The sequence below is a fragment of the Carassius auratus genome, chromosome 3 (genome assembly GCF_003368295.1).
Source record: "Carassius auratus strain Wakin chromosome 3, ASM336829v1, whole genome shotgun sequence".
Taxonomy (NCBI): domain Eukaryota; kingdom Metazoa; phylum Chordata; class Actinopteri; order Cypriniformes; family Cyprinidae; genus Carassius; species Carassius auratus.
The window spans coordinates 7,279,986-7,307,484 of record NC_039245.1 but is presented as its reverse complement, the minus strand read 5'-3'; the positions used below and the strand labels follow the sequence as shown (position 1 = coordinate 7,307,484).

General features: G+C 37.3%; 1 protein-coding gene across 2 annotated transcripts; it reads left to right on the top strand.

Annotated features, from left to right (window-relative positions):
- The first annotated feature begins 99 nt into the window (after positions 1 to 99).
- LOC113045677 (transient receptor potential cation channel subfamily M member 4-like) lies at positions 100 to 24,945 on the top strand. 2 transcript variants are annotated; one of them, XM_026206236.1, is made up of 28 exons: positions 100 to 273; positions 3,080 to 3,141; positions 3,679 to 3,844; positions 7,263 to 7,443; positions 11,525 to 11,694; positions 12,402 to 12,579; positions 13,086 to 13,150; positions 13,545 to 13,793; positions 13,883 to 13,985; positions 14,062 to 14,180; positions 14,279 to 14,584; positions 15,041 to 15,142; positions 15,255 to 15,383; positions 15,761 to 15,890; positions 16,280 to 16,425; positions 16,512 to 16,624; positions 16,714 to 16,809; positions 16,900 to 16,946; positions 17,021 to 17,253; positions 17,328 to 17,443; positions 17,520 to 17,652; positions 17,729 to 17,903; positions 18,085 to 18,250; positions 21,578 to 21,759; positions 22,072 to 22,204; positions 22,513 to 22,585; positions 22,926 to 23,022; positions 24,624 to 24,945. In XM_026206236.1, exons 1-28 carry the CDS (start codon positions 202 to 204, stop codon positions 24,656 to 24,658), a joined length of 3,777 nt encoding a protein of 1,258 aa, XP_026062021.1. In that variant the 5' UTR covers positions 100 to 201; the 3' UTR covers positions 24,659 to 24,945. The 2 variants fall into 2 exon arrangements, with proteins under 2 accessions (XP_026062021.1, XP_026062030.1); XM_026206245.1 differs by lacking the exons at positions 22,513 to 22,585; positions 22,926 to 23,022; positions 24,624 to 24,945 and having other exon boundaries at positions 21,578 to 21,818; positions 22,072 to 22,193.
- Positions 24,946 to 27,499: the final 2,554 nt, after the last annotated feature.

The window sequence follows — 27,499 nt, the reverse complement described above, 5'->3', positions numbered from 1 at the left end:
AAGTCTCCCAGGGCTGCGGCGAGCGCGTGAGACGTGTAGTGTGGGCGGGGCTTTCAAATTTACAGCTTTAGAAATAAGTTTCATTGAATATCTCGTGAATCCGGTTGATGGCAAACTAGAACACAATTGGATCTAGACTCACCATGGAGCTTATCTGAGAAATAATTGATCCCTAATAAGCCTACACTTTAAGACGGACAGATGATCAAAATGAAGATAATTGAGAAAGAGAATGAAGCAGGTGTAGGGGAAAGAAAATCCGAAAAAGATCAGGTGTGTTTGTTACATTATTAATGTAAATGTGTTGTTTGGCAATAAATTAAATATTTTCAGTAAGGAAGTTGGATGGCAGTAATTTTTTGTTTTGTTTTGTTTTTTGTAATTGTTCATGCTTTTAATATTTATTTTGGAACTGCATTAAAACATTTAAAAAGGTGTGGATTTCCATACTGCACATAGAAAGCGCTGGTTAGGAGAAACTCTTAAAATGACAAATGGCTGATATCTATAGACTCTGGAAAAAAACAACAGATGTCTGGAGTCACGATTTTGCGAGGCTTATACAACTATGCAATTGTAAGAAGTTGAATGAAAAAGCGCATTTTCCCAAGTTATCCCATGTTTCCATGTCATAGTTCCTTTTCGAACGGTCCCTCCCGTTGCGTTAACACGCTTATGAGGAAAATCCTGTTTACTCTGGAGGGCAGTGAATGAAATGAACTTTTTCACTTAACAGCCAATTTGGCATTTTACATAGCCAAAAGTAAAACAAGGAAAAGGCTGCAAATCCTTTGTGTCAGGGTTTGCGATATTGACAAAAATAATATCTCAATATTTTCTAGAATTTTATCGATAAATTTAATTAGATTATATTTTGCGGTGTGTTATTGTGCTGATATTATAGCTTATTAAAGGGGTAATATCGATGCTATTTTAAAAATCATAATTTGGTGTAATAGAATATGCTGACATGCTTTAATGTTCAATAAACACATTATTTTTCAAATACTGTACATTATTGTAGTTCCTCTTCCCCGCCTCTCTCAAACGAGATACCTCCAGCTGCAGAACCGCAGACGTTACAGCAGTCTCAGGCCAGCAGCGTCAAGCCGGAAGTGGACGGAGCCAGAGCATTGTGCCTTAGAGTTTTGGATCACTTCAAAGTGTTAATCTACGTTGATGTCAAATCAGCATTTTATTATAACGATTTAATCAGATGAAAGATAGATGAGGATAGACAAAAAGAAGCTTGAAGATTGGAACATTTTATTATTTATTTTTTTTTACAATTATTTTTTTCCATTGTACATAAGTAGCTAAATTTATATATAAACAAACAAACAAACAAACAACAACAACACAACTAATATCCCAATACCATGAATTTTAGGGCATAACTGCATTTATGAAATAGTTGCCAAGCATCATATCAAAGTCCCTTTCTATAATCTTTGATCATATTGGATCATTACACACACACATATATATATATATCCTTTTTCTCTCCATCAATAATAAAGATCCAACAGTCAACGGAGACAGCCAGCTGTTGTGGAACATTCTAAAATAGAATATAATTCAGTTACTCCTGGAATAAGAATATGCCAAAACATAATTTGTATTAGTAGCTTTGTTTTATGAAAGCCTAATAAATCTCACCATGTTTTCGATCAGCTACCTCATCTATTTAGCATCTCATTAAATCGTTCTAAAAAAAAATGCTGATATGAAAACTTTTCGGACTATTTAAAACTTTGAGATTATCCAAAACACCACGTGGCGCTATGCTTCGTAAATTAACTTTTGCCCTGCCCACTTCCGGCTTGACGCTGCTGTCAAGCAATTTATCAAAGGTAGAGTCCTGCCACTCCTAAAAAAATTAAATAAGTCTCCACCTTAATATTTAAATGCATTAGGATATGTATTTTAATATGCAACAAAGGTAAGTTAATGCAAATGTAATGACTTTTTAAATGGCCTTTCCATTAAAAGGTTTGGATTTACTCTGATGTTTCTGAGGAAAGTCAGATGAAATGATTAACCAAACCTTCTCAATTTAAAGCAACATATTAAAAGTATAAGCCTGTTTTACAATTTTTTTATTTTTTTTGGGACGAAGATGGCGAGGCCTACATACATACATAGGCTACCTATACATACACACATATATGTACAGTATTTTGTCAGTCCTACAAGATGTTTACATTTAAGATATGTGAGAACATGTATTATTAATTTCACTGTGTTGAATTTCACTATAAATCATTTATAATTCTCAAAAGAGAAAATAAAAAAAATATGTATATTTATAAATTATATTTAATAAAAATTTACACAATATTATAGGATAATAAAATTAGGGAAAAAAAATCAGGATGAAGATGGTTGATAGCATGCTAAAAGTGAAAACATTGTGAAACTACAGAGCTAGTATATTTTGTGTTATGCTGAATTATTATCCATTATAATATAAGGTACATGATAGCTGTTATGTTGAATAAACAAACATGCTGTTTGTAGTTCTGAAAACAATTTGACCTTGTTTATTTCATTTTAGCAACCTTAGATAAGAAGTTTTTTTTTTTAAATGTTCCTAAAGTTTTGATTAGTATCTCAGCTCAGCATCTGTTTTAATTACCAAAACATTTTTTAGACTGTTTTTAAATTATATTTTAATATTTATTTTCTTTATTTAGTTTGCATTTTATTTTATTTTATTTCCAAATATAATATACAGTGCCTTTATCCAGACTAAAGGTTTTTATTTTATTATACAATTATTATAATAAGAACAGTTATGGGCTAAGTACAATGATTTTGATTACTGTGATTGTGTTTTGTTGTTCTATGTAAACTAGGCTATATTTGAGTTTTGAAAGATCTTTAAGCAGGGAGAAGTCACAAATAAGCTGTTCGTTTCTGTGATTTAGAATTGCAACTCACACATTTCAACATTTCCTTGGAAATTCTTTTGCCAGTAATAGTTCTCTTCAGTCACTGAATGTCAAAGGAAAGAAACCGGACCTGCATGTGAAAGTGTCTCTGACTCATGCTTTACCCTGCAATGTTTGTGTTGCAGAGCTGGATCCCAAAGATGATTAAAAAGAGAGTATGCACTACCTTTGTGGAGGACTCATCTAGGTACAACTGTCATTTTACATTTTCTCTTGCATTCAGATTCACTAGCGTATGGAGAAAACTATTCAGTCCTTTCATACTCTCATTTAAAACAGACATTGATATTCTGGTAATATGATCTGAGCCGCTTTTGATAAGTAGCTGATTTGGTCATGGAGGGTGGGTCAACAAACACGCCATTTTTTCTTGAATGAATGTGAACTCCTAGCCATTTGTCAACACAGTAGATTTTCTCTGTCCATTTCCCATTGACAAGCATTTGTTATGTGATGATTCACAATAGGTTTTGGACAGGTACTGTTTTCATTCAGTTTATTAATTTAAGTAGTTATGTGTACATTGTGTGACATGCTATTAATGTTTTATTTAATTAATTGTAACATGACTGACACACACACACACACACACACAAAGGATATTGATTTCTTTTTTCTCTTCATCTGAAATGATGGCTTGAATTGTAAGTATATGAGAATTCTGAACTCACTGAAACCTGTTTTGACAGTTCTCTCTCTCTCTCTCTCTCTCTCTCTCTTGCAGTAATGGGGCTTTGTGCCAGTGTGGTGGAGCACAGGAACTTCATGCATCCACAACGGCTGGTGATCATGTGATCAGCCAGTGGGACAGTGAACAACACACCTCTGAATGCCCCACTGATGCCTTTGGACAGCTGGAGTTTGCTGGAGCTGGACGCAGAAACAGTCCAGTGGGTGTCTTGCTTTCTTTTACACCTGCTCAAGCACGCACAATCACAGTTAATGTAATTTATAATATGAACTCTATCTGACAATACAACTATGATGAATAGGTAATACGTTACAGTGAGGTTTTATTTGTTGAAGAAATTGCTAAAAACTCACTGCGCCTGAACAAGAAGTACAAAAACGCAAATGTGATTAAAGCCAAAGATTACTGAGGAAATTCCATGGACAAAAAAGAACCATTGTCTATTGTCAAAAGTATATCCATGTATGAAGCAGAGCTCACACAGAAGTTGTTTTCAAACCAAGCAGGTTCCTGTTGGTTAACGTGGTGAATTCAAATGAATAGCTGAATTCATTGCAAAATCTGTGTGGGGAAATCTTTTGTCCTCACTTGAAATTCATGATCACCTGGATTCCTTTTGAAATTATTGGATTTTTGCCTTTGAAAATTTGCTTAACAGTGGTAAATGAGATCTTTTCAATGAAGAATTTTTTTTACAGCATTTATGTCTTCTTGTTTATTAACATGAAGTCTATTAGTAAATAATCAGTAACTTAAATTAAAAGGTTTTTAATTGTTTGTTTGTGGCGTCTAAAGCATTAATTGTAAAGTTTTACCATTTCATTTTCTTGAGAATGCTTTTTTTAAAGCAAATTCACTATAGTGCCACATTTCATTGCAAAACTCTCTTTTTTACTAATTAAATAAAAATATAAATACACTGAAATTATATTTATATTAAGTTATAGTCCTCAGTCAGGGTAGACCACAGTGAAAATGGAAATGAGCCTTTGAGGGATAGATATTTATTTATGAATTTAACAGAAAGAGTGCATTTATAAATATTACTGTAAATGCACCACAGTTAATTAAAGTTTATTAGAAAAAAATATAAAATGTTTTCTTCTGAAAGTTTTTTGGAAAGATGGTTAATCAATTGAACAATTTGCATGTTGTTAAACAGCATTGCATACACTGAACTCACTGGGTTTCTGTTCTTCACAGCCTCATTTTCACTCCTGTCAAAAATTAAATATGGCACTACCTTGACTATGGTCTATTGTCATTCCCTTTAAAAGTATGCCAGGCCGCTGGGCAATTACTGAACAGCAATGAAATCATGTAATCTACAGCTATTATAAACTTCCCTTTTTACCAACTACACAGAGCCTGGAGTCATACACACTTCTCATAACCACATAAAAAAAAACAATTAAAATTAAACGGCAACAAAAGGAAACATCTCTGAATTTTTTTTTTTTTGGAGACTGTGTGTTTCCTGATCCACTGTTCAGTCTTTCTCTTTTCACCCAAATGCCTTCCTACATTCAGCAGTTTTTGAGTGACAATATAAATATCCTGCGTGTTGGTGCATGTGAGGAGTATGTGTCTGAATGTCACGGCTGCCTGAATGCCCGTGTCTCTTAGTTGAGGATGAATAATATCACACATAGGGTTGTGTGGGTTAGGGTTGAGCCACATATGAGATAATTCTGTACCATTGATTATGCTGAAATAAAACTGAAAATTCTCAGCTCGTGATATATCAAAGAAAAATAAATTCAATAAAAATAACTTCTTAAGATCTATGTGTGAGCCTTGTAATGGACTGACCATCCATGCAGGGAGTTTCCTCGCCTGCAGCTCAAGACGCTGGGTTAAGATCCAGCTCCCTATGACGCTGATAAGAATAAAGCAGTTTCTATAATAGACTGGATGGATGTATGGCTTCTTAAAGAGCCAGTAAGATGAAAATTCGAAGCTTCCTTTCACTGTTTATAAGTCCTGTACATTAGGGTTAAATCCATCCAAGGTTAAAAAACATTGTCATTTTGTCAAAATATCATTTTAAAATTAACTCAATTCTCAGAGATCCCCAAACGGTTCGCGCGAAGCTGTTCAAAAGATTCAGTTTCCTTAAACCCCACCTTTCGGTAGCATACTGTGTTCTGATTGGTCAACTGACATAGTTTTGATTGGTTGTTCCGCACACAACTTTACGGTAAACAATGCGTTACCATCTGTTTGGGGTGAATTATGTCTTATTCCTCTCACCGAAGCAAACAGTAAAATAAAAAACTTGAACAGTCTCACTGCTTTTTCTTCTGTGTGGGTGTATTCAAGCCGCGCGCTTCAGTTTGAATCTGAATAGCGCGTTCAGCGCGGGGCGTGGTCACATTGGATATAACGAAGGGAGACATGAAAAACAGACATCGCGTTGTTTTCATATGGATTACTTTATCACAGAATAGGCAGCACTTGTTTAGTTTTAAAGTAGACATGTCAAGCTTTCTATAGATATCTCTCTCATGTCTCTTCGTTGAGTATTCACGGAGTTACACTTCATTTTAATGACGTGTTTGTACATGAAGATGAGCGCAGAGAAAGGCAGCAGACAGCACACATACTGATAAAACGCTAGGGAGAAAACAAACACATAACTTCATAATCATACTTCTCGTTGTGATTCGGAGATGCTCGTTGGTCTAAATAAAGTTGGTAATGAACCCTCTTTTATGGCCAAACGCTTTGAAAATCTCGCCTTGTACTCACCGAGATTAGAAAAGCAGTCATCAGTGAAATGTTGTGAACACAACAAGGATTTGTTGTACTGCTCTGGTATTGTGGTAAAAATGAATTTTAGCCATTGGTTCTTCTGATCTTCATTCTTTGGCAGTGAAAATAAAACAAACTTGCCTTTACAATTAAAAACACACTGTCTCCTCGACATGACGCTCTCACACCAACCAGAGCGTCTGTGTGGGGGGAGGGGCAGGTCAGAGTTACGTTTCTCCCAAGACGGTAGGCGGAGATTATTATGCAAAGTGTTCCTAGTGACGTACATAGAGATGGGCAAAAGATTTGAAATCTATAACGACTCGTTTCAGCGATTCAGAGTTCGACTCCTTACTTTAGAAGCCAATAACTTTATAAATCGTGTACTTTTTGGTTTAATTACTTTGCACATTGTTTACACTGATGTACAGCTACATCATACACTGTAATACAGGTTCTTTTTGATTTCCCATCTGTGTGGCTCTTTAAAAGTTTAATTTAAAGATAAAGTGCAATTTAGAATTTTTTTTTAAACAAAATTAAGTTCAAATTGAAGAATAAAAAAAACAAAAACAAAAAACCTACGAGGCATTAGCCAATGCATAAAAAAATCACTTTGAACAGCAAAATATATTTTTTTTAGCTTAATAAATGTATTTACCAATTATTTAATGGGCCTCTCTCCATCACAGGGTGAGTAAAAAACTCTTCAAATGTATGTGGTCATATCACCAATTTGCTGTCTATAAACAAGGAGTGGCTCATCTTCCTCATAGGCTAAAATCACCTCGCTCTCCCTTGCAAACATTCAGGACAGTTTTTTCTGCTGTGCATTCATATGTCATTCATCTTGTGTCCCCAAGTTTCTACGTCTGGCACACGATACACCTCCAGACAATGTTTACTCGCTGATGACATCGCAGTGGGGCCTGCCGGTACCCAATCTGGTGGTGTCTGTGGTTGGAGGAGAGGGAAAAGAGAAGGTAAAACCTTGGGTGCGAGAGGTGATCAGACAGGGTCTTGTCCGGGCTGCACAGAGCACAGGTAACCTCTCTCCTGCTCCTATATATTTAGCTCAGTTATAAGTGCTTGAAACCTTTATACTCACTTATCCAATGAATCACATGTGGGCTGTTAACCCTATACCCCCTGCACTATTCGACCTGGGTTAATATTGAGCACTAATACTACAATAAATAGTGGTTGAAGTAAGAACTAAAATATATTAATAAGGAATGAAAAAATAAAAAAGCACTTAATGCATGGCAGAATAAATGTGTGATTAACATTTTACTTTCCTTTTCTGAAATCCATAAGTATGTCCACGCATGCCTTTACATACACACTCAAAATACTCAGACTAACAAACTTCCAGTTAATAGCACATTTCAAGAGGTTTCTGAGAACATTATGAAATTTATTGAAATAATATAGGCCGCAGATTAATTTTAATCTACAGTGAAGACTTTAAACTGGGGATTAATTGCCAGAATTTTGTTCAGTGAGGTGTTCCATAAGTCATGAGATGTCATTAAAATTTGAAACTGATATCAAAAATGCAACATGTAATGAAACTACAGTGGCCATATCAATTGATCATATATCACTGCACATAGACATCCAGAAACCAAGTATGTTTTATGAATATTTAAAGGGTTAGTTCACTCAAAAATTAAGTACACAAATTACTCATACTAGATGTTTATGACTTTATTTTTTCAGATTAATCCAGTCTGAGTTATTTTAAAGGGGTCATATGATGCAATTTAAACATTTTCCTTTGTCTTAGAAGTGTTACAAGCTATTGGTGCATAAAGAAGATCTGTAAAATTGCAAAGACTAAAGTCTAAAATCCAAAGTGATATTCTTTATAAAATTAAGACTTGTCCACATCCCCCTAAAATGGCTCGTTCTAACACACCCCCATATATCTATGTCACGATGTGGGAAGATTTGCATAACGCCACCCAGGCGTACCTTTTATTCTCGTAGTATTGTTGTTGTGAAAGTGAATCTGCTTTGTTTGGCCTTCCAAAAGAGGATGATATCTGCTTTCTTCATGCCTGGAGCTGATCCGTGCTGGTCGCTGAGGAAATCACTGTTTGGTGCTTGAACATCAGTGTCATTCATCTATCATTTCCACTGATTTTACGGATTACTCATGGTTAAATTTTTGGAGTAAAATGTATGTTGACCTAGGAACACATCTAACTCAGCAAAATCAGGACGTGCGTAACGGTTCATGGGTCAGTGCGTTCATCTTGTGTCTTTTTCTGATTGTTTGTGTCTGTTAACTAGCACCGCAGCTGCGGTCTATGAGCACCAGCTCCAACTCATTTGCGCTGCCTTTAAGTTTGGCTGGCATCCTGTTCGTGTTGTTGGTTCGTTGATTCTCGTCTGTCTCTCCTGTCTAGTTGTTGTTCCTGTTCCTCCAGTTGGCATTCTCTGAACCTTATTCCTCGCCCACCTGGGATTCCTGCCCTGGGTTTGAGTTACTGCAGCTTGAGTGGTCTGGATGTGATTCATGTGGGGTTATGCCATCGTCTTCCTACGTTTCTCATTGCTTGCTATCTGAGTTACAAAAATAAAAAAAATTTGCCCTCGCACTTGGATCTCGAGACTCGATCATTGTGACACAAGCTGGCTCAGTATGGGGATTACAACATGTTAAGGGGAGTAACATTTCCGTCACACGCTTGAGGTATTTGACTAATCAGAACGCTCTGGATACCTGGCCAATCAGAGCACACCTTGCTTTTCAGACTGATAAGCTTTGTAAAAATCAACGCATTTCAGAAGGCGGGTCATACAGGAGAAATAATAATGTACAGTATGTGGAAAATAATGTTTTTTTTTTTACCTTAAAACCCATTAACACATTTCATTACACCAAATAATGTTCTTTTTAGCAGGATCGTATGGCCCCTTTAAAACAACTGGTGTTGCAGTGCTTCAGTCCAAAAGACGTGAACTAAAAAACGCACATCCATCTCACACGGCTCCAGGGGTTGAACAAAGTCCTCCTGTAATGAATCGAATGGATTTTTGTAAGAAGAAAAAAACTATATTCAAAATGTAATAATCACTTTAATGTAGCGTGTGCTCATTGTTGTAAATGGAAGCAGCTCCTGTTGGATGATGTATAGGCATGTGCCACTCAGAAGTGATGAATGCCGAAGTGCAGGAGAGAGTATAAAACGAGGATTTGTAAAGAAGAAAGTCAGATTATTTTGATATAAGTCAAGAGGAGACTGGGTTTCCTTTGCTAAAGTAAGAAAACTTTGCTTCCTCTGCTCGTGTAAATAAATGTTGGTTTTCAGGAGACTCTCCAGCATATGCGCAACACTGACCTCATACTTCATCCGCCCTGGAACTGCTTCCACTTCCGTTTAGAACAGTGAGCGAAAACTACATTAAAGGGATAGTTCACCCAAAATTTAAATGTAATGTTTATCATGCTTAACCCCAGGGAATCTAAGATGTAGTTGACTTTGTTTCTTCATTAGAACACAAACCAAAATGTTTTGCTCAAACCGCTGCAGTCTGTTAGTCTTATATTGTAAGTGGATGGAAATCACAGCTAAAACATACAGTAAAAAAAAAAAAAACACCCACAAACAAAACCAATTCGAACACTGCAGCTCATGATGATACAATGATGTGTAAAAACACAAAATGATCGGTCTATGCAAGAAATTGAACAGTGTTTACATAGCTTTTTTACATCTGATTCATGAAATATCCGATTTGTAAAAACTGTCCTGAGTGCATCCCCCTGAGCACATTCTCAGTAGACATGAGGTGTCTTCTTCTTCATGCTTTATGGTGGATCGGAGACTTATAAGTGCATTAACACCACCACCTATCTCTCAAATTGTCCACTTTACAACAATATAAATACTGTTCAGTTTCTTGCATAGGCCGATTGTTTTGTGTCTTAGCACATCAATGCATCATCAAAAGCTACAAGGTTTAATTTGTTTTTGTTTGTGTATGTTTTTCTTTTGTTTGTTTGTTTTATTGTATGTTTTAGCTGTGATTCCCATTCACTTACAAGCCTGATAGACTGCAACGATTTAAGTTAAAAATCTCTGTTTGTGCTTTACTGAAGAATCAAAGTCACCTACATCTTGGATGCCCTGGGGGTAAGCAGATAAACATACAATTTTCATTTTTGAGTAAACTATCCCTTTAATGTGATTATTACATTTTGAATATGGATATTTTGGTTGCACTTTATTTTACAGTACGTGTACTTACTTGTACTTATAGTGTACTTATAGTGTATTTATCTAAGAAAGTTCTAGTAATACAAGGTAAGTACATGGGGTAGGGTTAGGTTTAGGGGTAGGTTCAGGGTTAGTACTAGTTATTACATAGTTATTGTTATTACTATAATAAGTACATTGTATGTACATGAGGAACAGGACTGTAAAATAAAGTGCTACCGATATTTTTTCTCACAAAAACACATCGATTCACTACAGAAGCACTTTGTTCAACCGCTGGAGACATGAGCCATTATTTCACTTCTTTTGGACTGATGCAGTGCAACACCCACTGAGTGCCATTAAACAGCTAGAAAGATCAAAGACAATTTTTTGTATAGCTCTAACTGGATTTGTCTGAAAGAAGAAAGTCATATACACAAAGGATGCCTTGAGAGTGATTAATTCATGGGCTAATATAAAATTTTTGGGTGAACTAACCCCTTATCTCTGATGTGGACATGGTTAGGAGTAAATGTTTACTCTCTGGCTCAGAGAGTAGATCAGGTAGGACAGCTTGTATGAAATGTGTTCTGGAAAAGTGTTAATAACTGTTTTCATGCACTCAGTATTAGTGACTAGTCTTAAGGTCAGTGATAGACAGGCCAAACTAGTATTACTCAACAGTGGAATTCCTCCTGTGTGTTAGTTTGTAGTGTGTTGATAAGGTTTATTATGTATATGGTAAAAAATTTAATGGCTTAAATCAAGAAGAGTTGCAGAGTATGGTAAATATCTTTTCACTGTTCATCAGTGATGTTGTTTGTATTTCTGTGCAATTTAATGCACAATTTAATGCAAAGTGTAAATTGCTGAGTCATTGAGGTAATAGTTGCTTTTCTTTTTCTTTTTTGCAGGGGCTTGGATCATGACATCAGGTCTGAGGGAGGGCGTTGGTCGTTGTGTAGGTGAGGCAGTAAGGGATCATTGTGCAACAGCTTCATCTCTTTCCCAGGGCAAAGTTATAGCTGTTGGTGTTGCACCCTGGGGCTTGATATACCAACGTCAGCAACTCGTAAACCCACAGGTACAACCATATGTGTCCATTCTGCTTCAGTATGAACGGTTCACACAAAATCCACACTTAAAATGTAAGAACGTAAAAATTTATTATTTTTAGGTATATTTTTATATTTATATATGTGCGTGTGCATATAAATAGAGACAGACCCTGCTAGCTGATTTGACTGATATTTTTTTAAAGATCTTTACAGTTCAAAATTAAATTAAATTAAATTAAATTAAATTAAATTAAATTAAATTAAATTAAATTAAATTAAATTAAATTATAATATTATGAATTATATATATATAACGCTTTCTATTATTAACTGAAAATATTTTAATTTAATTTAATTTGTATCATATATCATTATTGTCATTTTTGTTATTCTTATTTTTTTATATTTATTAGATTATATAATTGGTTTTGCATATTGGTCAATGGATACAAATAATCATTACTGTATTAGTCATACAAAACATACAGTAATCTTGTGATTAACTTCACTTTCACCTAACTTTGGGGCACTTTCGTATAAGATGTTTACAGAGGCCATTTGATTTGATAAATTGTGAAATGTCAAATGAAATTGAAACATTTTAGTGTACTTTTTGCAGAGTGTACAGTAGCATTTCAGTAAATGCCATAAAGAACTAAATAGTGTTTTGAAACATTGGAGGACTTTGCCTAGGCCGCTCTGTAAAAACATACTGTTGGTTATTCTTTACAAGGGTAGTTTCCCAGCACGGTACTATGTGCACAACATGCCCCGTGAGTCCAGCTGCCTGGACAACAACCACCAGGCCTTCCTCTTGGTGGATGATGGAAGTGTAGGAAAGAGAGGTTGTGAAACAATGTTCAGAGCCAACCTGGAAGACTTCATCTCCCATCAGCGCACTGGCATCTGGGGTGAGAGAAAGAAGACGCTTCAACTGAAAAGCACAAAGCACAACAGCAAATTCCCAAATCGTTTATGTAGCAGCTTCATCAGGGACTGACGGGAAGCACAAAACATCCCTGAGGAACTAAGCACTTCCTTTTATTAAATAAAATAAATAACAGAGAAGTAACCAACAAGTGAGTGTAAAAAAGAGGGAAGCTAAACATTGGTGGTATTTAGTGAACAAATGGCTTCAGATTGATTTGATTTAGTAGTAGTAAACACTCTTTATTGTCCCTACAAAGGGTAGTTGGTTTTGCAGCATTTCATATAATTTCATCCACAATCACAAATTGACAAATAATTTAGCATGTAATATGAGGGCTACACTGCTCTCTAGTGGAGCAGAATAAGCATCTACTGTAGTCCTGAAACAAATGGAAACTAAATACTAGTACTTTTATGTTCTTTGTTTATTTTGAGTAATGCTATATTTCTATTGTAAACATATCTGTGTTCCTCTTGCTCTTAACAGGTAGTGGAAGCATTGAGATTCCTGTTTTGTGTGTGCTGATCGCAGGAGATGCTGCAATGCTTGAGGTCATTACACATAATTATTTTAATATTAATATAAAACCATGTTTTCTTAAAAAATATATATTTTTGTTTTGTTTTATTAGTATTATATTTAAATTGTATTCAATGTTATGTTCCAATTTAATGTAATTTGGGTACTTTCAAAACCATGAACAAAACTTTATGTTGTTTTGTTCTGTCTGGGCATGGTTTTGTTCATATTTGTAGCAGGTAACACAGCTTGTCCAGCACTGTTTTTGGAATGAGACTCACCAGTTGAACCAATACTTTATGATTTTACAATTACAGTCATAGCTGCATAAAGTGTCTAGGAATCTAAAATGTAGTTGTAACATATAAAATGGCATTAAATCAGTTTTAAGCATATTTGAAATGTATAATCTCTTTCTCACTGCAGAGAGTGGATTTATCTCTGAAAAATAGCACTCCATGGTTGGTGCTGGCAGGGTCGGGTTCAGCGGCAGACTTGATAGCATCAATACTGAAGGATCTCGACATACCTCTGAGTCCACCGGGGAGTCCCACTTTGCCAACCGCTTCCGAAGAAAGTATGAAAAGAGCCAGAGTTGAGCTCAGGGACAGAGTGAGAGAGAAGATTAACAAACACTTCCCATCTGAGACTGACCTGGAGAAGCTTGTGGAGCAGGTGAGTGTCCAGTGAGAGATCGGATAGAGAGTGCATGCAGAAAAAGGATATTTCCTTTACTTTTAGTTGCTTTTTTCATTTTCACACAGGCACTTAGTATCTACCACAACAGAGAGCTGATCACCGTGTTTCATGGAGACCTGGAAGGGCGAGATGACTTTGACAGAATCATCCTAAGAGCTCTCGTAAGAGGTGAGAATAAATCACCTGCTCTGAGAATTCAGCACATGAACAGTATATACTCACGGGTTTATGTGTGCATGTTCAGCTGCTAAACGGGAAGCTAATGATGCTAGCGAGTACACTGAAGAGCTGAAGCTGGCAGTGGCCTGGGACAGAGTGGATATCGCCAAGAGTGAACTCTTTAACGGTGGCATCCAGTGGAGGGTAGGATTAACAGCAGAATGAATGAAACTGAATCCAGGACAAAACTATAAAACGGTGTTTCAACATGACAGCTTCTATTGATTTAATCTTTCTCTTAGTATGAAGACCTGGAGGAATCAATGACTGATGCGCTGGTGAACGACAAGCCCCATTTTGTGCGTCTGTTTGTGGAAAACGGCTTGAACATACTGGACTATCTGACGTACCATCGTTTAGAGAGTCTTTACGGCTCAGTGTCGGACTGCAGTCTGGTGTCGTCATTCCTCCAGAGGAGGCTGCAGGAGCGAGTGGAGTTAGCTGGCTCTCAGACCCGTTTAACTTTACCAGATGAGAATTCATCTTTCAAGAGCCACGCCACCACCCTCACCACCCCATCCGCTGCTCGAGACCTCACTCTGTATGAGGTAAAAGAAGACAGACACCGAAACCAATGTTAGAAGGTTAAGGTTAAAAGGAGAAATAATGATATCAAATCTGAACAAAAAAACAAATGTACTACCATTAAAAAGCTTGAGGTCAGTACATTTGTTAAAAATGTTTTTAAAAGAAGTCTCCTATGCTCACTCTAGCAGCATTTATTTGATTAAAAATACAAATAGTAATATTATGAAATATTATCATATTATACAGTTAAGAACTCTTTTATATTGTAATATATTTTAAAACGTAATGTATTCCTGTGATGGCAAAAATTCAAAAGGACTTTATTTAAAATTTGTAACAATACCTTTACAGATCAGATATATAATTTTATCTAGTTTGTTTTATTTATGTTTCTGTTCATATCCAATATTTTATTGTAATGACTTTCACATCCAACTTTATGTAAAACATGTGCATTAAGGTTTTCTATCTCCCAGGTTTCACGGGTATTATCAGAAATCATGGAAGATGTCTGTCAGCCGTTTTACTACGTTACTCTTGGAGTAGAACACAGATGGGCCTCAAGGAAAGCAATGAAGGTACCAGCTAGGTTTTTTCAGAGGTATCGGGATTGGTGAAATTATTTGATTTCTGTATATGTCGATTATAGATAACAATGTTGTGATCATAGTTTCTGTCTCATCCTTCTAGCATGTGAATATGTTGCTTCAAACTGAGAGTGTGTACCGGAAACAGCGCTGTATGTCTCCTTGGATATCTCTGTTCATCTGGGCCGTTCTTCAGAATCGCAGAGAAATGTCTATCTACTTCTGGGAAATGGTAAATCAGAGTTGAAACCCATATAATGTTCCATGCAAATTCTTTTTAATCTCTTTAAGTACCTGCAATCATTGTCGACAATGATGTTTGGTCAGCTGTATACATTTGCAAACGAGAAGGTTAAAGCATGTTACAGTGATCCTGGTCTGTATAATGACATCTAGTGGTGTGGATTTAGTATCACACTAAAGATGTTAGTTTTGCCACAGTGTAAACCTCATATAAATTGTTTCATCAAGTAAAAGCATCCAGTTACAGGAGGATTGCACAGATTGTATTGTTTATAATGACTGGAGTCATTGATCATGATAATTCCTATGTAACAACTGTAATAACTTGACTTTGTTTCGCTCTTTTCCCCTCTCTCTCGATGCTAGGCGGGGGAGTCGGTGCTAAGTGCTCTTGCCGGATGTAAGATACTAAGAGAGCTCTCCAAGTTGGAGACAGAGACTGAGACCAAGCTCTCAATGAAAGAACTTTCTCAAACCTTTGAGAATCTGGCTCATGGTGGGTGTGAATCAAGTTAAAATATGGCAGATGGGATTGCTTTACACTGGGGCCCAAAATTCTTGTATTTTATATTTTATATTTTATATAAAAACAATTTTTTCATATTCTGCATTTTCCAATTTTAATGATCCCTTATATTGCAGGATTTAAAATATATCAAAATTTAGTTTATTTAAAGGTTAAAAGATCTCAAATGTGGTCTCAGATGACTGTTTAGTTATAACGTTTAAGGTTGGTCAGATCTTTTTTTGTTTTGACAAAAAAAAATAACTATTATTAAGCAAGGATGCATTATATTAAATTAAATTTAATTCAGCATTAAGTCTTAAGCATCAAGAAATCTTACATTACTTACATTATGTATTATCTCATCACTTTCATAATAGATGTGTTTAGTGAGTGTTACCAGAGCAATGAGAGCCACTCTTTCAAGCTCCTGATCAGACAGTCACCTGTATGGGGCAGCGCCACCTGTCTGCAGATGGCCACCGCGGCTGACGCTCGCCTCTTCTTCAGTCATGATGGAGTGCAGGTAAGTAGTGGTCATGTTTACTTGTTGGAGAGCTAGTATTTCTTAGTTACACTGGTTTAACGATTCTTGATCCCGTCCATGGCTAGACTTTACTGTCAGAGATATGGTGGGGGGACATGGACAGCAATACAGAAGTGTGGAAACTCCTCCTCTCATTTTTCCTGCCTCCCTTTATCTACACCGACCTCATCAGTTTCAAGTCAGTATTTTCAGCCAAGATTGTGGCATCAATGTTTCGTTTTCTTTCTGGTACAGTCTTACAAGTTTTAATGCCCTTCGATCTCTTAGGGAGCAGGAGAAAGATGAAGAGCCAGAGGAATTCCATCCGGGTAAAGAATTTGACAGCATCGAGGGAGCCGAGTCATTGCCTGATGGCATAAATATGTAATTCATGGTTTCTCAGCACCATAAACATTTTCACTTAATTGGACATGATACAGATAAAATAAAGAGTGTCATACATGTCCTTCACAGGGAGGAAGATGTGGAGGAATGTAATCCTCTAAAAGGAAAGCCGGAAGGTACGTCTATTAAATCAGTCTGTTAAACTTTGACATGCTGTAGGGAGTTTAAATCTTTACTTTTTATATTACAGCATCAAGAGCTATCACTCAAAAACGGCCTTTTATATTGCACCGATGGCGGCAGTTCTGGTTTGCACCGGTCACTTCGTTTCTAGGCAACGTGTTGATGTACTTCCTCTTCCTGTTCCTGTTTGCTTACATCCTATTGGTTGACTTCAAGCCCCCGCCTCCTGATGGACCCGCCCCTTCAGAGCTTGTGTTGTATTTCTGGGTTTTTACTCTGGTCTGTGAGGAAATTCGACAGGTATGAACAATCTCCATCGTGTTTACACATTTCAACGCACTTGTTCAGTCGCTGGATCTTAATCTCCCTCTCAGACTTTTTTTGTAGGATCTACCACTGTATTTCAAAGGATGAAGTTGTACATCCAAGACATCTGGAACAAGTGTGACATCACGGCCCTCACGCTCTTTATTCTTGGGCTTCTCTGCAGGTAAATTGAGTGAAATCTGTCCTGTATATGTTCGTGTGTGATTGTATTGGTTAGTGCATGTGCATTTTTATTGCAGAATGTTTCCGTGGACGTATAATTTTGGACGTGCGGTACTGTGTGTCGACTATATGGTCTTCACGCTCAGACTCATTCATATATTTGCAGTTCACAAACAACTTGGTCCCAAAATAATCATAGTTGGCAAAATGGTGAGGAGTTTTTCATTCGGAATGTGCCCTAAAAAGTGCATATAATCCTGCTAAAGAGTGTTCATGAACTCCACAGGTGAAAGATGTGTTTTTCTTCCTGTTCTTCCTGGGGGTGTGGTTAATGGCATATGGAGTAGCCAATCAGGCGCTGCTGTACTCCTATGACTCTCGGTCTGGTTGGGTAACTCGGCGCGTGTTCTACAGGCCATACATGCACATATATGGGCAGATACCACTGGATGAAATTGATGGTATGTGTGTGAACCTCTGTCTTCTATTGAATGCAACAATGTAAAAAACTTTACTTTTACTTTTGATCAATTTAATGCATCCTTGCTGAATAAGAGTAGTACTACTTACTGACCCCAAGCTTTTGAGATTTTAGTTGATTTTATTGATTGTGTTGTAATAAGTCTTGTTCTTTGACTCTAGCTGACAAGAGACACGAGAAAGAGTGTACAGACAACGTCACGCTCATCCATCAGGGGGCGGAGCCATGCCCACAGTCTGATTCTAACTGGCTGGTTCTTATTCTGCTGTCAATCTACTTGTTGGTCACCAATATTCTGTTGGTGAACTTGCTCATTGCAATGTTCAGGTAAAACAAATTACACATTCAACACTGATCTAACATCAAAGGTCTTCCTGTTTGTTTTTAAAACAATTAATTTCTATGGACTAGCTGCCAATATGAACTGACAAATGTAGCCTGGAACATGTCTGGATATAACTGTTAGATTGCTAGATTTCTCCAAAAGTTAGTTCCGTGGGCACTTATGCACAAGGAGGTGGAGTGTTTATAAATAATAATAATTTCAATATTTTGAAATTGATTAGTTAACATTTGAGTTAGAATTTACATCCTTGTAGAAAAGAGTTTATGTAAGCAATAAGTATTTGTTAATGGCTGATATTACAAATGTTTAGTTGATATATACAAGAATTCAAAAACAATATGGTCAGTAAGATTCAAAGAAATTAATACTTCTATTTAGCAAGGATTCATTAAACTGATCAGACATGACAGTAAAGACACTTATAATAGAATTTTTTTTAAATAAAATATTTAATATAAAGGCTATTCTTTTGAACTTTCTATTTAATTACATAATCCTGAATAATGTGTCATAGTTTCCACAAAAAAATTGTTTTCAATATTGTTAAAAATAAAAAAATAAAAATGTCTTGAGCAGCAAATCAGTATATACAGTAAGAATGATTTCTGGAGGATCATTTGACAATGAAGACTGGAGAAATGGTGTTGAAAATTCAACTTTACACCACAGTAATAAATTACATTTTAAAACATTCATACAGAAAATATATTTTAACTTTAAAAGGGTCATATGATGAGATTTAAATTTTTCCTTTCTCTTTGGAGTGTTACAAGCTCTTGGTGCATAAAGAAGATCTGTAAAGTTTCAAAGACTAAAGTCTCATATCCAAAGAGATATTCTTTATAAAATTAAGACTTGTCCACACCTCCAAAAAACGGCTCGTTCTAACACGCCCGCACATATCTATGTCACAATTAGGGAAGATTTGCATAACACTGCCCAAATGTTAAGGCAAAGAAAGAAGGCATCCCTAGTTTTATTCTTATTGTAGTATTGTTGTTGCCGCCGCCATGTCCTATAGACGCTGTGTGTTTCACTGTTAAAGCGAAACTACTTTGTTTGGCCTTTTAAATGAGGACAATATCTGCTTCATCTTGCCTGGAGCTGATGGAAATACATCAACTTTGCCCTGTGGATCACCAAATTGGCTTTCACTGTGGACGAAGCGGAGTCCAGCACGGGATCATACATTGTGGTTGCCGAAAGCTCAGTGGATGCTCCTTCATAGAATCCGCCGCCCACGCCGTTCTCAAGCCGCCCGCCTCTGCTCACTCTAGACTATGGCTCACTCTAGGCCTCCAGCCTTCACTCACTCAAAGCTGCAGTGTGTGACACTGTTTCATTGAGAAAGTGAAACTACTTTGGACTTCCAAAAGAGAACAAGACTAGAAATCATGTTGATATGACGTTTATAATGGGATTTATGTTTATGTCTCGCCGCTCTGCCTGGACAGGACATCACAATATGTAAAGGGGCGTAACATTTCCGTCACACGCTTGAGGTATTCGGCCAATTACAATGCACTTGTATAGCTGGCCAATCAGAGCACACCTAGCTTTCAGACTGATGAGTCTTGTAAAAAATCGATGCGTTTCAGAAGGCGGGGCATAGAGGAGAAACAATGATGTACAGTGTGTGGAAAATAATGTGTTTTTTTTAATCTTAACCCACATAAACACATTTCATAACACCAAATAGACCAAATAATGTTATTTTTAGCAGCATCATATGATCCTTTTAACAGTATAAAAATCAACCTTTGTTTGATTAATGAGCATAAAAAACTTCTTTCAATAACAATTAAAAATATTACGACCCCCAAATTTTGAACAGTACTGTATGTCGACTGGAAATATATGTAAGCTGACATTGGATTTTCAATTATTCATGCTCATCTTATTTTATATATTTAAATAACTTCCGCTATTATCTAATGCTCACTTTTTTGAGTTTTTAAAGACATAAATAATGGAAAACACTGTTAAATATAATCTTTAGCAAACCTTAAAATGCATATCGATGATTCATACTTTACATTATTATGCCTTGAGTAGCATTTTAATACAATGGGCCCTATTTTAACGATCTGAAACGCAAGTGTCAAAGCGCGAAGCGCAAGTAACTTTGTGGGCGGGTCTCGGCGCTGTTGCTATTTTCCCGGCGGGATAAATGGCTCTTGCGCCCGGCGCAAATCTAAAATGGGTTGGTCTGAAGTAGCTTCATTATTCATAGGTGTGGTTTGGGCGTAACGTGAAATAAACCAATCAGAGCGTCATCCAACATTCCCTTTAAAAGCAGGTGCGCAAGTTCCATTATGGATTGCTATTATTATGGCGTATTTACCAGGCGCACGCCAGGAGCGGTTCACAGCCGAGGAGACTGATGTTCTTGTAAGAGCAAAGACAGAGAAGTTGTGTTGTATGGGGATGGGAGAAACCCACCCAAAATAGCGTCGGTTAAACAGGCGTGGGAGGAAATAGCCACAATTGTTTCATCGATTTTTTTTTCCTGGTTCTTGACGGACAAACCAATTTGTCAGATGTCCTTATATACATATGACCTCAAACAGGTCTGATCCTTAATTACTACAATTAGCCTGAATAATTTGTTAGCTAGATTTATGCCTATTTTTTCACATCTTCGTGGCACACCATAATGATTTCCGTCATCTCATGTGTTAATATTTTTTTTAAGTGTAACAATTTATGATTTGCAAAAATAACTGTTGCATCTGTGTAGATTACATGAGCAAAGTGTATGCGCGTTGTGCACGCTATACATTATGGTCAAGCATGCGCCCTTAAAATAGCAGAATGAACAATGCGCAACGCGCCACTGACTTTAGACCAGGTTTTTTCTGGTCAGTGGCGCAACTGTTTAATGGAACAGCAAAATAGCACCAGGGATCGTTTGCGCCGGAACACGCCTCCTTTTTTGCGCTGAACCGCCCAGGGAGCGCAAGTTCATTCACTAGTTTAGCGACGTGCTTCTGTGGAGGGAAAAGCGCGCTTTGCGCAGGTGCAAAATAGGAATGACACATGCGTCGGTGTACAAAGTCAATTGCGCTGGGTGCAAGATAGGGCCCAATATATTTTTTCATATTTATATACAAAATAGTTTAATAGTATTTAGTATAATAGCAAAATAGTATTATGAAAATAATAATCAGCTTCAGCATCAGACAGAATTGTATTATTGGTGTATTCCTAGCAATAAAACACTGGCAGAAGAGGTCAGTATGCTACTACAGTATTCTAGTAACAATACAGCACGGCCACGCTAACGTGTTTATGTTATTTGTCTACAGTTACACATTCAATAAAGTTCAGGAGCACAGCGATGTACACTGGAAGTTCCAGCGCTACAACCTAATCTCAGAGTACCACTCACGCCCCTGCCTCTCCCCGCCCTTCATCATCATCTCCCACCTCCATATCTTCATCAAAAGAGTCATTCAGAGATTGCCCTCCAATAAGAACCAACACTTCAGTACGTTCTGACATATACATCACATGATCCTACATTATACACGGAGTCTCATTTGCAAGGTTTGGCTTTAAAGGGATAGTTCACCCATGAAAATCATGGTATCATTTATGTTCCCTCTTGTCGTTCCAAACCTGTATGCCTTTCTTTTTTCTGTGGAACTTTAAAGAAGATATTCTAAGAAATGCCTCATACGTTTTTGTCCAAAAAATGGAAGTCAATGATCACCAATTCAGAAAAGAAAGTCATACAGGTCTTGAAGGTGACATGACGAGAAACTATCCCATTAACCCTGAGGCATGTCTTTTTCCTTAGTGTTGGACCTGAACAGCAAAGAGGCCAGTTTGCTGAACATGTGGGAATCGACACTGAAGGAGAACCTGCTTTCCACGCAAGGCAAGAGACAACGAGAGAGTGACACGGAGCGGCTAAAACGCACCTCCACAAAGTCAGTCGCTTCTATTACTGTTCTTTTATATACTCTCAGATCAACAATAAGACTACCAACTTATTTAAGATGCTTCAAATGTATATTTAAGAAAAGATGGGTGAGCGGGGAACATATCTGTCACTGACAAGTAGATCTGTTTGTAATGCACACCCGGCGGCATTTAGTAACCTCGCAGTGGTGGATCTCGTTTCACGTTTTATGTGAGTGTAAAGGGGGGAGACATGGAGACTGTCAACTCCTGCTGAATCAGGCACCGGCGTCTTGAATGACAGAATGTGTGTATTTGTGTCCATGTGTGTGTGTAGGGTGGACAGCGTCCTGAAGCAGATGTCGGAGATTCGCGATCACGATCGTAGGTTGAGAAAGCTGGAGTCAGAGGTTAGTGATGACTATGCACACCTCTCTACCTGTGTCGAACACATTGACACCAGTTTTTGAATCCCAGCAGCGTCCCACACAGAGCACGCATGTGTCTGTGGGTTCAAGACTATGGGTCTTGTCTTATTTTAGCTGCAGCTGTTGTGTTTGCTTGCTCAGCACAGACCAAGGCCCATCTGTCATTCTCCCTTTCACTGTATGAGCCCTTTTAAAATGTAGATCCACTTTGAGAATCTGGCAAGCTGTCAGCCGATCAATGTAATTAATGAACGGGCACTTTAAAGGGGACCTCAGGTTTTTGACCAACACTCATGTCTCTTTCTGTTTGCTTGTTATTCAGGTGCAGTACTGCTCTACTGCCCTCTCCTGGATAGTGGAGGCACTGTCTCAGAGTGACTTTGTAAAGAAGACAGGTCCACCTCCTCTTCCTTCCAAAGGTGTGGTGTCCACTCTCCCCTGCCTTTCCCCACTTTACAGTGTCAAAGTGTAGTTTGTGTTTTTCAGGTTCCCTCTTAGTAACAGCATTTACAGTGATGGTTTGGATGTAACATTTTAATGATCCAGATTTACATATAAATATACAAACCCGATTCCAAAAAAGTTGGGACACTGTACAAATTTTGAGTAAAAAAAGGAATTGAACAATTTACAAATCTCATAAACTTATATTTTATTCACAATAGAATATAGATAACATATCAAATGTTGAAAGTGAGACATTTTGAAATGTCATGCCAGATATTGGCTCATTTTGGATTTCATGAGAGCTACACATTCCAAAAAAGTTGGGACAGGTAGCAATAAGAGGCTGGAAAAGTTAAATGTACATATATGGAACAGCTGGAGGAACAATTTGCAACTTATTAGGTCAACGGGCAACATGATTGGGTATAAAAAGAGCCTCTCAGAGTGGCAGTGTCTCTCAGAAGTCAAAATGGGCAGAGGATCACCAATTCCCCCAATGCTGTGGGGACAAATAGTGGGGCAATAACAGAAAGGAGTTTCTCTGAGGAAAAATTGCAAAGACTTTGAAGTTATCATCATCTACAGTGCATAATATCATCCAACAATCTCTGTGTGTAAGGGTCAAGGCCGGAAAACCATACTGGATGCATATGATCTTCGGGCCCTTAGACGGCACTGCATCACATATAGGAATGCTACTGTAATGGAAATCACAAGTTGTTATCAGTGCTCAGTTCAGAAGCCTGCATCTCTGATGGTATGGGGTTGCATGAGTGTGTGTGTCATGGCCAGCTTACACATCTGGAAAGGCACCATCAATGCTGAAAGGTATATTCAAGTTCTAGGACAACATATGCTCCCATCCAGACGTCGTCTCTTTCAGGGAAAACCTTGCATTTTCCAACACGTCAATGCCAGACCACATACTGCAACAATTACAACATCATGGCTGCGTAGAAGAAAGATCCTGGTACTGAAATGACCAGCATGCAGTCCAGATCTTTCACCCATAGAAAACATTTGGTGCATCATAGATGTGGCAAAGATGTGAAGATGTGGCAAAGAAGACCCAAGACAGTTGAGCAACTAGAAGCCTGTATTAGACAAGAATGGGACAACATTCCTATTCCTAAACTTGAGCAACTTGTCTCCTCAGTCCCCAGACGTTTGCAGACTGTTATAAAAAGCAGAGAGGATGCCACACAGTGGTAAACATGGCCTTGTCCCAACTTTTTTGAGATGCGTTGATGCCATGAAATTTAAAATCAACCTATTTTTCCCTTAAAATTATACATTTGCTCAGTTTAATCATTTGATATGTCATCTATGTTGTATTCTGAATAAAATATTGAAATGTGTTACTTCCACATCATTGCATTCTGTTTTTATTCACAATTTGTACAATGTCCCAACTTTTTTTGGAATCAGGTTTGTACAGTTCCTTATTGATGGAGACTAGATAGATAGATAGATAATGCATGTATGTAGAAATCTTAGTGTTTTCAAATTTTAGTTACTTCTACATACTTTTAGCATTATGTTAACTATCATGTCTCTTCTGACTGTGTTTCAGGTATTGCTTCTAAACGGCCCACTTTTTCCAGATGAAAATGATGCTGATAATGCAGATATGCAAACGTGTGGTTATTTTTTGTATGATTCTTTGTGCAATTTCAGCTTACTGACATGTTATATGTCAAGAACACGTTGTTTGTATCTGATTTTTAACATTGCATCAGGAAGAAAAATATGATTTGTTCTAGTTAAGTTTATAAATATAATGGGCCCTATTTTAACGATCTGAAACGCATGTGTCAAAGCGCGAAGCGCAAGTAAGTTTGTGGGCGGGTCTCGGCGCTGTTGCTATTTTCCCGGCGCGGTAAATGGCTCTTGCGCCCGGCGCAAATCTAAAATGGGTTGGTCTGAAGTAGCTTCATTATTCATAGGTGTGGTTTGGGCGTAACGTGAAATAAACCAATCAGAACTTCATCCAACATTCCCTTTAAAAGCAGGTGCGCAAGTTCCATTATGGATTGCTATTATTATGGCGTATTTACCAGGCGCATGCCAGGAGCGGTTCACAGCCGAGGAGACTGATGTTCTTGTAAGAGCAAAGACAGAGAAGTTTTGTTGTATGGGGATGGGAGAATAATTAGCCTGAATAATTTGTAAGCTAGATTTATGCATATTTTTTTCACATCTTCGTGGCACACCACAATGATTTTCGTCATCTCATGTGTTAATAATTTTTTAGTGTAACAATTTATGATTTGCAAAAATAACTGTTGCATCTGTGTAGATTACATGAGCAAAGTGTATGCGCGTTGTGCACGCTATACATTATGGTCAAGCATGCGCCCTTAAAATAGCATAATGAACAACGCGCAACGCGCCACTGACTTTAGACTAGGTTTTTTCTGGTCAGTGGCGCAATTGTTTAATGGAACAGCAAAATAGCACCAGGGATTGTTTGACCCGGAACACGCCTCCTTTTTTGCGCTGAACCGCTCAGGGAGCGCAAGTTCATTCACTAGTTTAGCGACGTGCTTCTGTGGAGGGAAAAGCGCGCTTTGCGCGGGTGCAAAATAGGAATGACACATGCGTCGGTGTACAAAGTCAATTGCGCTGGGTGCAAGATAGGGCCCAATATGTTCATTTAACAAGTATAGTCCAAGTTTCAAATATACAAGCTGATTTACCCCAGGGACAGTAAAGGCACAGCATAATTATAATAACCACCCAGGAGAGCTCCTCAAAACTGTAATTGAATCTTGTGGGTCACTTTTAATCATTGGTCATTTTGTTTCTTATCGATATTTATGGTTTTTGCTGGCATTTCTTGTAAATGCTACAAAATAATTTATAAGTGAATGACAATAATCAATGCAATCATCCACAATAACACTGTGATAACTTTCATTTTGTGTCTGTTACTGATGTTGGAAATCATTTTATTTTCTGTGATTGTAATTTATCAAATTTTTTACAAACCTGTTTTTATGGGGATTTTGTTTTTTACTGATTTAAAATGGTGTTAATGTAACAATTAAACTTAAATTTGCTCTTACATTCTCTTCCATGTTTTCTATTCTCAGTATTCACCAGTGGCGTTCTATAATGACCCTGTCCCCTTTTGAGTAGCATATGATTCCTAGGTTAGCATGGTCTTAGTCTCCTAAAAGCCTTACATGGCAAGAGCTGCGATGAGGATCAGGTTTTCATCTTCTGTAACAGTGGAGTGGGGCGGGGGGCTTGAGGATCTCTGCTTAAAACTAACTGGAGCTAAATCAGCACATCATCTTAGTTTAGCCACTTGCTCGGTGTAAACATGAAAGTATTGCAGTTTTCAGAACAGAATCTGTGTGCAAGCAGCTTTTATTGCATGAACATGCATGTGGAATTTTAGCAATTAGCATATCAACTAATTAAATTTGCTATGTTCCCTGAGAGAGCCCATTACTTCAACTATTAGAAATAAAGCTTTTATGGTTGCATGAACTTTTAACAACATCCTTGGAACCTTTCCATTCCACAAAAGATTCTTTACAGTGGAAAGGGGTTGGTTAGATTGTTTAAATGTTCTTCACACTAAGAAAAATGGTTCTTCTATGGCATCACTGAAAGAAAAAAAAACTTTTTGGAACCTTTATTTTTAACAGTGTAATACTGTAGCAGATTCAACCTTTAAAACTTGAAAAGGTTATGTGTCATCATGTGCTTAGACATAGACATCAATCATTGGATACAACATTTCATCATATTTTTAAATGTACTCATAAAGAAGTGATATATTTACAAAGAACTATCATAACCACAAAAATAATAATTGCCTGAAGCAATAGCAACTTTAAGACTCAGAAAAGCTGAAGATGCTTTTTGAAATGTGAAGACTGGAGAGAGAAGTGACCCAGTTGGAGCGAAGGCTGAGAACTAAGTGGTTTAATGAGTGTGAGGTGGATGTGATTTTAACAACTTTTGGTTTGAGTTCTGCATCATGAAAAAAGTGGGTCAGATCGAAATACCAGGCCATACGCACTCAGCTGTTCTTCTCAGAGTAGAAAGAGCAAGATAAAGAAAAAGTGAAGATGATCAGGGACATGATACCGCAAAGGCATGTTTGTGTACATATCCACTTTCAACCACATTGCAGTTTAACGTCTTGCAAAAGCCCCTTTCGACCACACCACCTCCCCTCCCCTCACCCAGTACCCTCGCTGTTCATTTTTTAGTGCATAGGGAATATATAAGTTTAAAGGAGTTGGACTCCCAAAGGGACATTTTATTATAATTTCATAGGAAGTTCTCAGTTGTGTGAAGTATCAGCTTTGTTTCAGATGTTTCTCCTAAAATGCTTATGAGAAATATAAAGTAGCACAAATGGGACAACTGTTACATGCATTAGAAGTTAATGCTATAAATGTAATATGTACATAATATCTATTTAGATAA